Consider the following 16494-nt stretch of genomic DNA (forward strand, 5'->3'; position numbering starts at 1 on the left):
TCTTACAAGGGAGTTATTATTCTACATTGTAGCATGTGTTTTATTACAAACTTGGAGTTCATTGACGAATATAGTGATGGAGTTGCAAATCAAGTCAACAGCTTAATGAGCTCAGCAGGATGTTAGGAAGCTCTTCTCCCTCTCTAGGCAGAAGCTCAGTTAGGTTAGGACCTTGAGCTGAGTTCCAGGCACCCTGGGCTCTCCCTGTGGAAAAGATCCTTACCTCAGGCCCTCACCCTCGGGAGAGTGCTGTCTGCAGTACTCCAGAGTGTAGGTCTCAGTGGCCTCCAGGTTGGCAGGCCGCCATCGGATGGTGGCTGTGTTCCAACACACAGTACAGTCCTCGGCGCGGATTACAGGGGTGGAGGGTGCTGCAAGAGAGAACCAAAGCAATCATGGAACAATCAACATCAGCTCTGCTTCCCTCGTACCCTGGGAAGAGTGCTTGGGCATGGTTTCATTTTAATTTTTGATTAAAAAATACATTCTTGGTTGAAAGCCCAAAAGATAATATATATAATGAAAAGTCCCCCTCCCACCTCTGCCTTCCAAACTGTACAGTTTTCACCCATCCCCAGAGAGCCTCTAATATTAGCTTCCTATAAATCTCAACAGTTTTTTTATACATCTACAAGCAAATTACAATACAGATTCTTGTCTGTCTCCCTTCACACAAGTTAGCCATAATCTTGCCTTCAGTAGGTACTCAATAAATACTTATTTTAGGAGGCAAGAAAAAAGAATAAAATGGTGGGAGTGAGTCATTTCTCGCCCTCAAGTAGTTAGAATGATCTTAAAGGTGATGCAAACCTGGCTTATGCCACACCCACGGCAGCCTTCAGTGAAAAGATTCCATCATGGGATGCATTCCCTGTTGAATATCATTGCTGAAAAACCTTTTGGGGCTCCTAGTACCCATACGATGAAGCCCAATCTTACCTTAGCAAACATGGCCCCCATACACTAGCCTTTGTCACCTCACATCTTTCCTCTCCTCGTTTTTAAGTCAAAGAAATAATTCTAAACTTCTTGTAGTGCCCTGCACACTCCATACTTTTTCTTACCTTGATGCCTCTGCTCATATGTTTTCTATAAATGGAATATACTCCTTTAACTGATCCTTCAAAGGGTTCCATTTAGGCATCAATTCTAAGGAGACATTCCTAAACCTGCCCCTGTCCCAGGCTCTCTTGAGTACTTCTCTGGAGTGTTTTCACAATAACTTGTACATAAATAGATCATGACCCTTACCACAATTTTTATGATATTTTGTTTTGTTTTATCTCTCGCACTTGACAGCAAGCTTCTTGAGAACAGGAGCCCAGTTTTACTCATCATTGTGTACTCACCACGGCACAACACCTAGCACACTATAGGTGCTTAATAAATGCTTATAGGTTGATCTTAGTAATCTATGAAGAATTGAAAATTGCCTCCCGACACCCCCTTAATATTTCTTTACCTGTTCTAAAAACTGCCCTTTCGCTCGGCAGACTACATCCAGTGAAGTTCACAGCCATTACCCACACTTGATAGCAACGGCCAGGTTCCAGATCTTCAAAAATGCAGTAGCTTTCTTTCACTGTCAATCTGTATTCTTCCACCAAGTCTAGCACAAAACACAATTATAAACTTTAGGGTGTCTTCTAAAGTTAATTGGAAATTAGCTACTAGAAGAATTGGTCTACTATTTTCAGTGGAAAATTCAAACTGATAAACTTACAGATATCATTAGGTGATAGCTAGTATTTTCAAATACCTAAGAAAACAAGAGCATGCTAAAAAGAGACATTTAGAATGATGCCGTATTACATGTGAACACTTACAGAAAATAATAGGATATTAATAAGATATGAACTTCATCTGCCACAATTAAAGTAATGTAGTTCAATAGCAAATACTAAAATTGCATAGTTTATGTTAGCTTAAATCTCAGTAATACATTCTCAAAAAATTCTTAAGAAGCAATGCCAATATTTCAGGAGAGCATGTAATAAAATAAGGACAACCCCATGTTTTCCAAATTTATGATGTTATAAAGCAACTTCCCAAATTAGTCAACAATTTTAGTATTCAGTATAATTTTCAAAGTTTCAAATCCTGGTTCCTCTTCATGAATTCCAGAATCCTTCCAACTAGACAGTTCCACAACTTACAGAAATACTTAAATAACTTTGATAGGTCACAAACTATTCTAAAAAGTAATTTGGTCAATTAAGACATTTCCTAAAATTTCTAAGTCACTTTACTCTCAATATTTTAGTAGTATCATTACTCGATACCATTACGAACACCTGCCCCTTTGGGCCAATCTGATTATTCTTACTGAAATGTTTTCTCCTTTAAAAAGAATTATTGGGGGGCGCCTGGGTGGCGCAGTCGGTTAAGCGTCCGACTTCAGCCAGGTCACGATCTCACGGCCTGTGAGTTCGAGCCCCGCGTCAGGCCCTGGGCTGATGGCTAGGAGCCTGGAGCCTGTTTCCGATTCTGTGTCTCCCTCTCTCTGCCCCTCCCCCGTTCATGCTCTGTCTCTCTCTGTCCCAAAAAATAAATAAAAAGCGTTGAAAAAAAATTTTTTAAAAAAATAATAAAAAAAAATAAAATAAAAAGAATTATTGGGGCGCCTGGGTGGCGCAGTCGGTTAAGCGTCCGACTTCAGCCAGGTCACGATCTTGCGGTCCGTGAGTTCGAGCCCCGCGTCAGGCTCTGGGCTGATGGCTCGGAGCCTGGAGCCTGTTTCCGATTCTGTGTCTCCCTCTCTCTGCCCCTCCCCCGTTCATGCTCTGTCTCTCTCTGTCCCAAAAATAAATAAAAAACGTTGAAAAAAAAATTTTTTTTAAAAATAAAAAATAAATTAAAAAAATAAAAATAAAAAGAATTATTTTCGGGGCGCCTGGGTGGCTCAGTCGGTTGAGCGTCCGGCTTCGGCTCAGGTCACGATCTCGCTGTCTGTGAGTTCGAGCCCCTCATCGGGCTCTGTGCTGACTGCTCAGAGCCTGGAGCCTGTTTCACATGCTGTGTCTCCCTCTCTCTCTGACCCTCCCCCGTTCATGCTCTGTCTCTCTCTGTCTCAAAAATAAATAAATGTTCAAAAAAAATTTTTTAAAGAATTATTTTCTTGTTTGAATTAGCCCTGATAATTTTAGTTATCCTCCCTGATTACTCTTGAAAATCACATCTTCAAAACTCCCCCAGTTAAGAAGCCCAGATCATTTACTTTTAAAGGAAATTTAGGAACTCTTCAACTCCATTTATTTAATTGCATCTTTCTGTCCCAATGAGCTCTTCTTTCTGGACAGAAAGTTTGGTTTAAAGAATCTTAGAAGGACTTGTACAGTGAAAAACATTTCCCCCACATCCTAGAAACTGTGGCTACAGTTTTCAGTGGAATCATCCTCTTGGGCTGAGTTCCATTGCCCCAGTACTTTTAATAACGCACATAACATACATTGCTGGAGACCCTACACAGAGCATGGCATCACAGTATAGATCACCAGATTAGCTAACGGGCATCTGCAGATTTCAAGGCGGTGAATAGATGAGACACAGGACAGGTAAGTGTTTGGGGGCTGGGGCAGATCGGGAGGTGAAGTACTAAGAAAAAAAAGCACTTCAGGCAATCAATAAATCATTGTTAAGAGGAGTCTTGGACAGTCACGAAGGTCCGTGACGTATGCAGCTAGATACAGAGGAAGAAGAAGTGTGGAATAACAAGACAAACCCAGAGACAAGCAGACAAAAACATAAGCTTTGGAGTCTCAAAGGTTTGTGCTTGAGTCCTACCCCTGTCATGTACAAGTTGTGTGGCCTTCGGAAAATTACTTAACCTCACATCAGTTTTCTTATTTGCCAATGGGGATAACACTTATCTCATGTTGTATGTGGTCATAGGTCACCAGTAAAATAAAGAGTCCTTAACTGACAAACTTAGCCAACTTCACACTATGTCTATGGTTGCCTTTGTAAATTTTTTTTAACTTTTTTCTAATTTAAATATGTATCACATGACATCTCAAAAAACTTAAATCTTGGTAACAGTGAAATATAATAAAATTCATTCCTCATTACAAATTGGGCTCCTGAGTTTTGGAATAGCATGTCCATCCTGTCGTGTGCTCCTCTGTTTTCCAAAAAATGTGGGTCTGTCTTCAACAAGCAATATAGAATGCCAGCACACCCAGCTCTGATTCATCAGGAAGTACAACCTCAAAGTGTCTGGTTTCCAGGTCTTATTAGAACTCCTACTGAACAGAGGTGCCTGGATGGCTCAGTCGGTTAAGAGCCCAACTTCGGCTCGGGTCATGATCTCATGGTTCCTGAGTTTGAGCCCCGTGTCATGCCCTGTGCTGACAGCTCAGAGCTGGGAGCCTGCTTCAGATTCTGTGTCTCCCTCTCTCTCTGCCCCTCCCCTGCTCACACTTTCTCTCTCTCTCTCTCAAAAACAACAACAAAAAAAAAAAAAAAAAAAAAGAAAGAAAGAAAAAAGAAGTCCTACTGAACAGAGAGATATTTACAGAGGCTCTAAAGATGTATCATACATTCACCCTACTAAGCACTTTCACTTCTCTCTGCATATTAATCGGGAACATGAGCAAAGCACATTTTTCAAAGCCCATGCCTCAAGAATTGTGAACTCTAACCTTTATGGTTTGTTTGCAGCTTTTATCAAGATGGATCTGAGAAACTGCCAACCATGACATCTAATCCTACATTTGTGCTACAATTATTATGGAGGACACTGTCCTATATATGGCTCATTTCTCCCCTGCAAAATGGTACGTGTTATACTTTCTTTTAGATTCAAGCACTGAAAGGGACTTGTTCTCCCTGAAAGGCTGGTATGTTACTTCCTTTCCGAAAATGAGAATATCTTAGTTGCTCCTGTTATCCCGCGAACTCAAAGCCAAATTTGAATCTCAATTACAATATTCATGTTGACCATTATGATACCTATGCATTTTCTTTTTCTTGATTCTGACTTCCAATATTTGCTTATAGGTCTTGTGTTTACTTATATGGTTGTTGGCTTATTGTTGTTTCTATATGTGGCCACAAATGCTTTGTGGAATGAGTCTTAATACAGATATCTGTAAGTACTTCACATAAAGATGCAGAAACGTACACACACATCTGTATCTGTGTTAGAGATCCTACCGTTCACTTCTTGGTCATCTTGTGGTTCCTCCATGCAGTAAACCTGGAATGAGTCAATGACGTCTTCCTTGTTCATGCTCCAATAAACTGCAATTGTTGTGCTAGTGGCAGAATTGGGTTCCTGAGGTTCTAATCTAGGAGGTTGTGGAACTGCAATATAAGCAAGATTTATTATCACTAATGCTGTTTTTATTTATTGATTTTTTTTTTCCTTTTACAAAAGTCACTTAGGCCTGTTGAAAAAAATTCAAACAATATAGAAGTACATGGAGTAAAAGTGGAAGGGCTCTCTCATTCTCAACACCCCCCACCCCAAAGTCTCTCACTGGAGACAACCACTGTGACATTTGAGGGCATATCCCTCCAAAATGTTTTTTATCCATTTGTATATGTGTGCTTATATCCACGTAGAAATAAAAATAGACCCCAAAATATGATCACTTGAAAATACTCCTCTGTGGTCCTATATTCAGAGTAATAAATGTATACAGGTTACAGGATGCATCAAATGATACGGTTTTCATTCAAAACAAAAACTTGAGTTGCTCTGCTACCTAACCAATGTTGTATCCTTCTACATAGAGCCTATGTTCACAAAAGAGATAAATAAAACCCTTTTGAGATTTAGTTGCTACATGATCAAAACAGAGAAAAGACTTGTATGAATATCAAAATACACTTTCTGAAATTATATTCCATTTTCTCTTTCCAATGTGACTCTACCTACATATTTTTTAAAATATTAAACAAAATATTAAAATTACATAGGAGAAAAGGTACACCATTAACTGATTCAAAGATAAGGTTTAGATATCTGATATAACTCTGTTATTCTGAATTTTAAATTCAGACAATATTCTCAAGGGTTTTCACAGAGATTTAAAAAGTTAACATTATGCATATTGAACATTAACAGTGTATACAACACCATAAATCAAGCTCTTATGCAATTGTCTTCCAAAATTTTGAGATACAAAAGCATTGAACATATTTTACAAATTAGAGGTAAAGGTTATTCCTATAGTTGAAAAGATGTTATGCTTCTAAATTTGTTTTTGTGGTTATTTTTTCCAGTCAACATTTCCTGAGAGATAAGCTTACTGAAATACTATGGGCCAAGTCTTATGAGATTACTTTATTAAAAGTCAACACCGAAGGAAAAGAAAACAAAGGTTAGTTCAACAAGAAGGTAAAAACAAGAAAAAAAAAATGGTCTAAGGGATGGAACAAAAAGAGGCAAATCGAAGATTCAATAAAGACATAAAGAGCTGAGGAAGTACAGAATTATGAAAAATTAGAAGCAGGATAAACGGGTAGTCAAGTTCATGGGCTTCAAAGTAGAGCCTGATGTTAAATTCCAGATCCCTCACTTACTAGCTGTGTTATCTTAGTGTCAGTTTCCCCATCTTTAAAATGGGAAAACAACAATAATAATAGTAACATTTCCTCCCAGGTTAGTTGTAACCAGCATATATACATTAAGTGCTTAGCAGATTCTCTCACATATCAGCAGTGCTAAATTTTCAAAAGGCAAAAAGGCCTTGGCAGCAGCACAGACAATGGAGGGAAGAAGGCAGGAAGCCCGTGAAGATGCGAGTTGAACCGGGGATCCATCATCTGGTATATCACAGAGGGTCTACAGAGGTAAGACATGCTGAGTAAACTCAGGCTGAGCAGCCATGGTTAATAAACTCAGAAGCCTGCCGGGCAGAGCACCTCCCCAACAAATGATAATGGTTCAGAGACCCATACACTGTCTTTGACTTTCCTGTTTGTCTTCCCAGCAGGAAATCAGTGTCACATTCTAAAGGAGTTCATCCAGATAAATGGAGTTCAGTAAATTTTCATGTTACCTGGGTTTACTGAAAAGCCAGGCAGAATTCTTCAACTATTGTCAATTGCCTTTGAAACAGTGTAGGAGAACTCCTTGAGGCATAAACAATGAAAATCTCCCTTTCTTTTTTCTTATGAATTTTACATTGAGCTATATCTGCTTTTAAAAATGGCAACATGGGGGTGCCTAGGTGGCTCAGTCGGTTAAGCGTCCGACTTCGGTTCAGGTTTGTGAGCTCGAGTCCCGTGTCAGGCTCTGTGCTGACAGCTCAGAGCCTGGAGCCTGTTTCGATTCTGTCTGTCTCTCTCTCTCTCTCTGCCCCTCCCCAACTCATGCTCTCTCTCTCTATAAAAAATAAATAAAACATTTAAAAAATAATTAAAAAATAATAAATAAAAATGGCAACATGTTTACAAAAACATCTCTCTCAGGTAGCATAACAAACTTAAAAAGTGATATTTACTCCCCCCAAATCACCAAATTTTAAGGAAGAAGTAGTTGTAGAGAATTAAACAAAGAGTGTGGGCTAGGAATGGTTTTGGACCTCATGTGTTCCTTCCCCCCAAATTATTACAGTTAAAACATTCTTTTTCAAAAACGGGAAATACTTTTACTTTTCAAAGTACTCTAAAAAAGAGAATAAGAATATTCCATAGATATAATCAAATGATTATGGCTGGATTTACAATTCCCATGTGGCAGAATATCAGAGACTGAGATTTCATATGTCAGCAACTTTGTTTACACTTCTGTAGGAATAAACTTGCACAGGAGTAATGCCAAAAAAAAAAAAAAATACAAAATGAGATTTTAAGGCTTCTTTATTGGAGGCTAAGGAATTGGTCAGAGAAATCACCCCATGGATTCCCTCCTCCTGATGGAGTGGGCCCATAAAGAGTTGTCACACTCAGGAAGTTAAGCATCAGATCAACTTAGACTTCAGGACCTGTGTGGCCAGATGCAGATTCCCATTCCATCTAGTTCTTCCCAGGAGAGCAGCATTATTCACAACAGCCAAAAATTGGAAGCAACCCAAGTGGACATCAATAGGTGAATGGATAAGCAAAATGCGATATAAACATACAACACAATACAATACAATATGATACAATACAACACGTACAATGCAATACAATACAATACAATGCAATACAATATTATTCAGCCTTGAAAAGGAAGGACATTCTGACACATGGATGAACCTTAACGACATGATGCTAAATAAGTGAATCACAAAAAGACAAATACTGTATGATTCCACTTATACATGGGATGTAGAGTAGTTAACCTCATAGAGACAGGGAGTGGGGTGGTGGTTGCCAGAGGCTGGGGAGCTGGGGGAATGGGGAGGTGTTGTTCAGTAAGTACAGAGTTTCAGTTTTACAAGATGAAAAGAACCTGGGAGACGGATAATGGAGATAGTTACACAGGATGTGGATGTACACTTCAAAGTGGTTAAGATGGTAAATTTTATGTTATGTGTATTTTACCACAAATAATAATAAAAAAAAAGTCCGCAGGAGCCAAAGTCAAGGAAGCCTTGGATGTCACTAATCTCTGGTTACCCTTCCTGCTACAGCAGTGTGCTTCACCTCTCTGGTGTGGAGGAGTGGTTCAAGTATGAAGACCTTGAAGCCTAAGTGCTCCCCACCACACACACCCCCTACCCTCAAGTAGCTGTGTATCTAGGGCAATATGAGAGACATTTTTCTGTTCCCTCTGTGTCTTCACCTGTCAAATGGGAATAAGAACAAAACCTATCTCCTAGGGTTGTTGTGAGATTGGATGCTAGGATATGCTTAACAGTCTCCCTGGTACACTTACATGGCATCATGTAAGTGTGGAATGAGTGTTAGGGACTGTTCCATTTCCCAGTAGAAAAGTCACATCCTTTCCTTAGGATTTCTGATTGGTTTAGGGTATGATCGGATTAACTTTTCAGGTACCAGGCAAAGATTTTACATCTGAGAGGCATCACTGGTCACAAATGAGCAAAAACTATTTAGCAGCAAGTCAACACCTTGGGCTCCAGTTCTGTGAAACAGACACACCATGCATGGCATTTTCCTCTCAGAAATCAGTCTCCCTATAAACAGCTCAGAACTGCTGGGACTGCCATGTGCCCTATTTCCGAATAAATCATTAACACTTTGTGACAATTTAACCCTGTGGCCTCTAAAATACATGAGATGTCCTGTCATTGCCTATCAGATATTCAAAAGAATCCTTCTACATGAAAAACAACATTTAATGAATCCCTTAAAAGCAAACAATCTACTTCATTAATCAGAATTTCTTACTTTCCAATCACCGCTCTAATTGCTGGGTTTTTTTAAATTTAAATCCAAGTTAGTTAACATACCCTACTACCTACCCTAGTAGTAATGGTTTAAGGTGTAGAATTTAGTGATTCATAACTTACACATAACACCCAGTGCTCATCCCAACAAGTGCCTTCCTTAATGCCCATCACCCATTTAGCCCATCGCCCCACCTACCTCCCCACCAGCAACCCTAAGTTTGTTCTCTGTATTTAAGAGATTCTTGTGGTTTGCCTTCCTTTCTGTTTTTATCTTATTTTTCCTTCCCTTCCCCTATGTTCACCTGTTTTATTTCTTAAGTTCCACATATGAGTTAAATCATATGAGATTTGTCTTTCTCTTACTGACTTATTTCGCTTAGCATAATATACTCCAGCTCCATCCAGGTTGTTGCAAATGGCAAGATTTCATTCTTTTTCATTGCTAAGTAATATTCCTTTTTATATATATACTGCATCTTCTTTATCCGTTCATCAGTCAATGGACAGTTGGGCTCTTTCCATAATTTGGCTATTGTTAATAGTGTTGCTATAAACATTGGGGTGCGTGTGCCCCTTCAAATCAGCATTTTTGTATCCTTTGGATAAATACCTAGTAGTGCAATTGCTGGGTCATAAGGTAGCTCTATTTTTAATTTTTTGAGGAACTTCCATACTGTTTTTCAGAGTGACTATACCAGTTTACATTCCCACCAATAGTTCACTGTTCTATTTCAATGCCTCTTAAAGACACTACCAAAAAACACCCTTTTGTTTGACACATTTAATGATAAAATCTATTAGGATAAATGATCGAATTTTGCACTTTATATAAGGTTGGTGGGTTTTTTGGGTCTTTCTAAAAGACACAGAAAAAGCCTTTTACTAGTTACTAAACTAAAATTGTTCCTACAGGAATGTAAATTAATTGTCAGTTTGAAAACATCAGCTGGGGGCGCCTGGGTGGCGCAGTGGGTTAAGCGTCCGACTTCAGCCAGGTCACGATCTCGCGGTCCGTGAGTTCGAGCCCCGCGTCAGGCTCTGGGCTGATGGCTCGGAGCCTAGAGCCTGCTTCCGATTCTGTGTCTCCCTCTCTCTCTGCCCCTCCCCCGTTCATGCTCTGTCTCTCTCTGTCCCAAAAATAAATTAAAAAATAAATAAATAAATAAAATAAAATAAAATAAAAACATCAGCTGTCTTTAAGGTGGTCTAGAAGGAATATAGCATCTTTTAAGGAAGATAGGTGAGTACATTTTATAGTAAGTGAAACTTGGTAACTTCACTGAAACACAGCAGCTTTGGGAAATCTAAATAAGTTTCATTGTCTTGTTTGTTAAAATAGCACATTAAAAAATATTTCAAAGAGCCAGCAGGATGCTTCTGACAGCTGAGTAGGAGGCTCCTGGCCACAGAGCATGATGCTGAGCTGGTAGTTCTCTAACTAATCTGTTTAGTATGAAAAAAAGGGGGCAGGGGCTCAGTTGAAGAGAGAAAAACCACTCATAAGGAAAAATCTGTTCAACACATATGAAAATATTTGATTTATTTTTCCTTCTATACCTAACTGCTGGAGTGAAGCAAATAATCTCTAGAAGACAGAGAGAGAAGTCTTGTTTTACAAAGAGAAAAAAAAAAAAAAAGATGAGACCTTGGTTCCATCACTCCTTCTCCCTATCTCCTTGATATTCTAAGACAGTCACAAAGGTTCAAATGGAAATGCAGATTATAACTGTAATGGTACGCTAGTCTTATGCTTTGATTCAGAATCTAGCTGTAAATTTTTACAACTAAGAGGTTTTTTTCCAGTTATATTTCCTTACATACAAAAACTATAAAGCAAATATAAACTATTCAGATTATACCAAAATGAAAAGCTTTTGCACCGTGAAGGAAATAATCAACAAAACTAAAAGGAAACCTGCTGAATGGGAGAAGATATGTTCAAATGATATATCTAAGGGGTTAATATTCAAAACATATAAAGAACTTACACAATTCAACATCAAAAAAACACCAATAATTCAATTAAAAAATGGGCAGAGGACTTGAATAGACAGTCTTCCAAAGAAGACATACAGATGGCCAACAGGTACATGAAAAGATGCTGAACATCACTCATCATCAGGAAATGCAAATCAAAACCACAATGAGATATCATCTTATACTGGTAAGAATGGCTAGAATCAAAAAGACAAGAAAAAACAAGTCTTGGCAAGGATGTGGAGATTGTGGATATTGGTGTGCACTGTTGGTAGAAATGTAAGTGGGCTCAGCCACTGTGGAAAACAGTATGGAGATTCCTCAAAAAATTACAAACAGAAATACCATATGATGCAGGAATTCTACTGTTGAGTATTTACCCAAAGAAAACACAAACAGTAATATGAAAAGATACATGCACCCCTATGTTTATTGCAGCATTATTTACAATAGCCAAGATAGAAGCAATTTAAAGGTCCGTTGACAGATGAATGGATAAAAAGGATGTGATATATATGGAATGTGATATACATATAATGGAGTATTAGCCATAAAAAAAGAACAGAATCTTTCCATTTGCAACAACATGGATGAACCTAAAAAGTATTAGGTGAAGTGAAGTAAGTCAAACAGAGAGAGACAAATACCATATGATTTCATTTATGTGTGGAATCTAAAAAACAGAATGAGTAAACAAACAAAAACAGAAACAGAAACAGAAATACAGAGAGAACAAACTGGTGGTTGCCAGAAGGGAGGAGATTTGGGTGATGAGTGAAATATGTAAAGGAGATTAAGAGGTACAGACTTCTACTTATGAAATAAATAAGTCATAGAGATGAAAAGTACAGCACAGGGAACATAGTCAATAACATTGTAATAACGTTGTGTGGTGATGGATGGTAATACACTTACCTGGGTGCACACTGCAAGTAATATGCAGAATTTTTGAATCATTGTTGTACACCTGAAACTAATATAACATTTTCAACTGTATTTATAAAAAAAAAAAACCTTTACAAAAGAAAAAAAAAAAACAAGGAAAAACTGCCAGATTTCAACAAGGTAATTAATATATTAAAATTCCTACCAGCCACTTGTTTTAACATCTGGTCACTTCTTGCTGAGCTGTCATCATAATGTTCAAACAATGAAAATGCAGCAGGCATTTTCTCTAAAGAAGCTGTGTTCTCCATTGCAGACAGCAACCTACCATAGGAGGAAAAACATTTCTACATAAGTCAAGAAATTACTAACATACAAAATGAAAATAATTGTTTAAAATAAAGTTGTTTTTGTTGGTGGTGGGCTTTTTTTTTTTTTTTTGAGGCATTGTATCCAAAAAGGAGTTAAACTGTTTCAAAGTCTAGAAAATATATGTCTAAGAGGGGCGCCTGGGTGGCGCAGTCGGTTAAGCATCCGACTTCAGCCAGGTCACGATCTCACGGTCCGTGAGTTCGAGCCCCGCATCAGGCTCTGGGCTGATGGCTCAGAGCCTGGAGCCTGTTTCCGATTCTGTGTCTCCCTCTCTCTCTGTCCCTCCCCCGTTCATGCTCTGTCTCTCTCTGTCCCAAAAATAAATAAACGTTGAAAATATATGTCTAAAATCTATTTATTCTTAGGATTCTTTGGTTGTAACTGGTTAATATTAGAAATTGCATACCTATATTCCCAAACCAGATAGATTCCATCAAGTTATACAGTCTCAATTTTGCATCTATAAGTTTAGTCCTAATAGATAGTCCTAATAGAGAGTCCTATTATAATAGTTAGTCCTAACAGATAGTCCTAATATAATAGTCCTATTACTATATTCTAATGATTATTTCCAGAAGGATATAAAGATGGACAGCCCTTCTGGAAATTGACATACTCTGTGATGCCCTTGCTTTTCTCAACTCTGACTATTATGCTTCTATTTAGTTTTTCAAAAATTATGTTCACCTACTATGTGGCAGGCACTGTTCTGGTACTGGGGATACAACAGTGAAGGAGGATAAAGTCTATAAATTCTTTAGAAAAAATTTTTTAATATTTATTATTTTGAGAGAGAGAGAGTGCACACACAAGTGGGGGAGGGGCAGGGAGAGACAGGGAGACACAGAATCTGAAGCAGGCTCCAGGCTCTGAGCTGTCAGCACACAGCCAGACGCGGGGCTTGAATTCACCAACTGTGAGATCATGACCTGAGCCGAAGTCAGACGCTTAACCAACTGAGCCACCCAGGTGCCCCTATAAATCCTTAAAGAACTAAACAAACCACAGTTTATAAGTCAACAGCTTTTATATACTCAAGACCCTCTTAGCGGGGATGCTAACTCTTAGCATTTGTCTTCAGGTACAACCTGGGCTTTAAAAAAAAACCAAACAACCAAAAATAAAACAGGTTGATTCCGAAGAGAGGAAAAGGGGGAAGGAGAGACTGCAAAAGCGTTCCACTTTAGCACGAGGGGCCCTAAATTTCGTTAGGAGCTCTCCTCTGTGCATCTCGCTCAAAGGAGACTAGAAATATATACCAGCAATTAAGCCAGGTTCGAGGAACTCCATTGGCTTCACTATCGTGGACTTTTTGGTTTGGGTAGCACAGATCCACTTCTGAGCCTTTACACTTGCTGTTGGAATTTTCTTCTCCTAGATATTATATGGCTCCTTCTTCACTACATCTCTGTTCAAAGGTCAGCTCTTCAGAGAGTACACTACTCACACAGCACAACCTGTCCCTAATATCCTTTACTCTGTTGAATTTTACCTCCTCAAACTTATCACAACCTATTTGTTTTTGTCCTTCTATTTCACCAGAATATAATCTACATGCAGGAAAGGACTTTGTTTTGTTCACCACCATACCGTACTGTGTTACTTGGCACACAATAGCTTTTAACAAATAAATTTGGAATGAATAGAGGATACTTTCATTTGGGTGAGAATATCAGGATCTCAGGTCTGGTAAATGTTTTAATCAGTGTGAGGGGAAAAGATCATAAAATATAACTGAAATATTTAAAGAGTGCCCACTATGCTTACTAGTGCTAGGAATAATAAAATAATAAAATACACTATCATCTGATTTTAGGAGAGATGGTTCCAAGAGGGGCTTCAAAGAGGAGGTGAAATTTGGGCTGAGTCTCAAAGAATGAATAGGAGTTTCTGAGGCAGGAAAGGAAGGAAGGGTGTTGCAGACAGAAGAACAGCTTGAATAAAGGCTGAGAGCTGTGAAAGGTGCAGCACGTCTGAGGGGCCAGAGGGACCCAGGGGCTACCTTGGGAACCAGGAAACTGAAGACAGAGAACAAATGGAAAGGTGGTTTGTGGCTTGACTGTGAAAAGACTTTCATATCTACCAAGAGTTTCCATTTTATCTCACAAGGCAAAGAGATTCTGAATTAAGGAATAGTGCTGACTAACACGTTCACCGAGCCTAATCAAGGCATGTAACTGACTACGTGGGAGAATTTCTGTAACGCAAAAGTTCTGGGTGTAGATACCACAAATGAAATGTTTGAGTTTTCTCAGACACACTTCCCTGTTCAATTTTAACATCTGTATATGAAAGGATGAGCAAGCATCTTTTTAAGGGCAGGTCCTACAATGGTTGGGCCCCTCCTTCTTTTTCATTATTGTAACACAAACAAGCGAACCGGAGAGAGAAAAAGTAAATGCATCTTCTTAACAGACCAGCATTTTCTAAGCAAATGTGTTTTTCAAAATATGCAAATATTGAGTCTAAATATGCTTGACAGCGTTCCTTAATTTAAGTGTTTTCAGTGTTGAGAAAAATAATTTAATATACAAGCACTGCCTTTAGAGATATCATATGAAGGCAGGGAGAAGAAACAACAAGTTAAAAAAAATACAACCAGATAATGAACAGTTATTATGGCAAAGAACACCAATAATACTGAGGCTTTGAGGCAGAAGTTGTCTTGAGGACCTGAGAGTCTTCTTTCCGGTGAAATAATCAAGCGTTACCGCTTGCCGGTGTGTGTGCATGTCCACACACCCCTGTGCATGTCTAAAAAGGCTTTCATTAATTGCTCGTGTTTCTTCACCAAATCCCAAGTTTTGTTGTCTTTTTTCTTCAAGAAAAATAACAGTTACCCACGTGTATTCTCCTTTAGGTGGCATGTGGCTGTAGCAAAGATTAATCCATTGTCAGTTGGACAATGAAATAAAAGTTAATTAAAAGGACACACAGATGAACAAGTTCAAGCACAAAACCAAAGAACTGGTAGTTAGAATTAAATGGATGCCAATTCATATTAGCAAGTTAACATCCTAACATTAAGAAAAATAAAAATGTACTATAGCATTTTGAAGGTCAAAGTGTTTGCTATTTTGTATTCACCAAATTTTCATGCCAATCAGCATGTTCAGGGAGTAGATGAAATATCAGTAAGCAAATAACGCATCTACACTGTCCAGTGTATATGAAATGGCACTGTAATATAAAAATCCATATACTTTTAGACAAAATTCAATAATACTTAGAGAAATGTATACTTTTTTAAAAATAAAGAGAACTGGAAATAAGGTCTGGGTATGAGTTTCCAGACCTACCTGGTGTGCCTGAGACTCCTGTGTGAGGACTGGTAACCATGCAGACCCATCATCCCACCCTGGCTTCTCCTGCAGTGGACCTGGGGTGGGACTCCAGGCGCTTTCCTTTAACAAACCTCACAGGTAATTCAGGCATAACATGTTTATGGAACCACTGCACTGGAGGATGGATTGTTATACGCCAGAGGTTCTCAACCCTGTCTGCCCATTAGAATCACCTCAGAAGCTTTAAAAATGCCCAGGCCATATCCCAACCCAATTAAATCAGAATCACAAGAGGCACAATTCAAGCGTCAGCACTTTTTAAAGCTCCCTGGGTAATTTGATTTATGGCAGAGCCATTGTAATAAAAACCCTTATTGAATAACGCCAGTACTAACATACAAGTTATTTTCTTAAAACGTATTAGCAATATTCTGTTGCATAGATTGTTTTTAAAGGTAAGCAGGAATCATCTGTGCGGTTTTCATTATCTAAAAAAAATCAGGTTTCTATCTTTTAATATAACACAAATGCAATTTTTTTTATTTTGCTTTATGCTCTTTTGCAATTTGCCATTGAAGTAAACTGAACCAAATTTGCAATTTTAAAAAATGTACATCAAAGGGATAGAAATAATAAGAACATTAGGCTCAACTAGTAGGAAAGTCCTCAGGTCTTGCTTTGTGGCA

The 16494-nt window shown here is 38.4% G+C and overlaps 1 protein-coding gene across 2 annotated transcripts in view; it reads right to left on the reverse strand.

Moving 5' to 3' along the window:
• Nucleotides 1–16494, reverse strand: part of CMYA5 (cardiomyopathy associated 5) — a 91941-nt gene that overhangs the window by 23673 nt on the left and 51774 nt on the right. The window contains exons 6-9 of one of the 2 annotated variants that reach the window (XM_058728703.1): nucleotides 12358–12476; nucleotides 5155–5304; nucleotides 1463–1609; nucleotides 224–371 (exon numbers count right to left, since the gene is read on the reverse strand). In XM_058728703.1, the coding sequence (XP_058584686.1) occupies nucleotides 224–371; nucleotides 1463–1609; nucleotides 5155–5304; nucleotides 12358–12476 (564 nt within the window). Of the gene's footprint in view, nucleotides 1–223; nucleotides 372–1462; nucleotides 1610–5154; nucleotides 5305–12357; nucleotides 12477–16494 lie in introns of those variants that run through there. The other variant, XR_009261277.1, reaches the window with a different exon arrangement.

The sequence above is a fragment of the Neofelis nebulosa genome, chromosome 1, assembly GCF_028018385.1.
Source record: "Neofelis nebulosa isolate mNeoNeb1 chromosome 1, mNeoNeb1.pri, whole genome shotgun sequence".
NCBI lineage: Eukaryota > Metazoa > Chordata > Mammalia > Carnivora > Felidae > Neofelis > Neofelis nebulosa.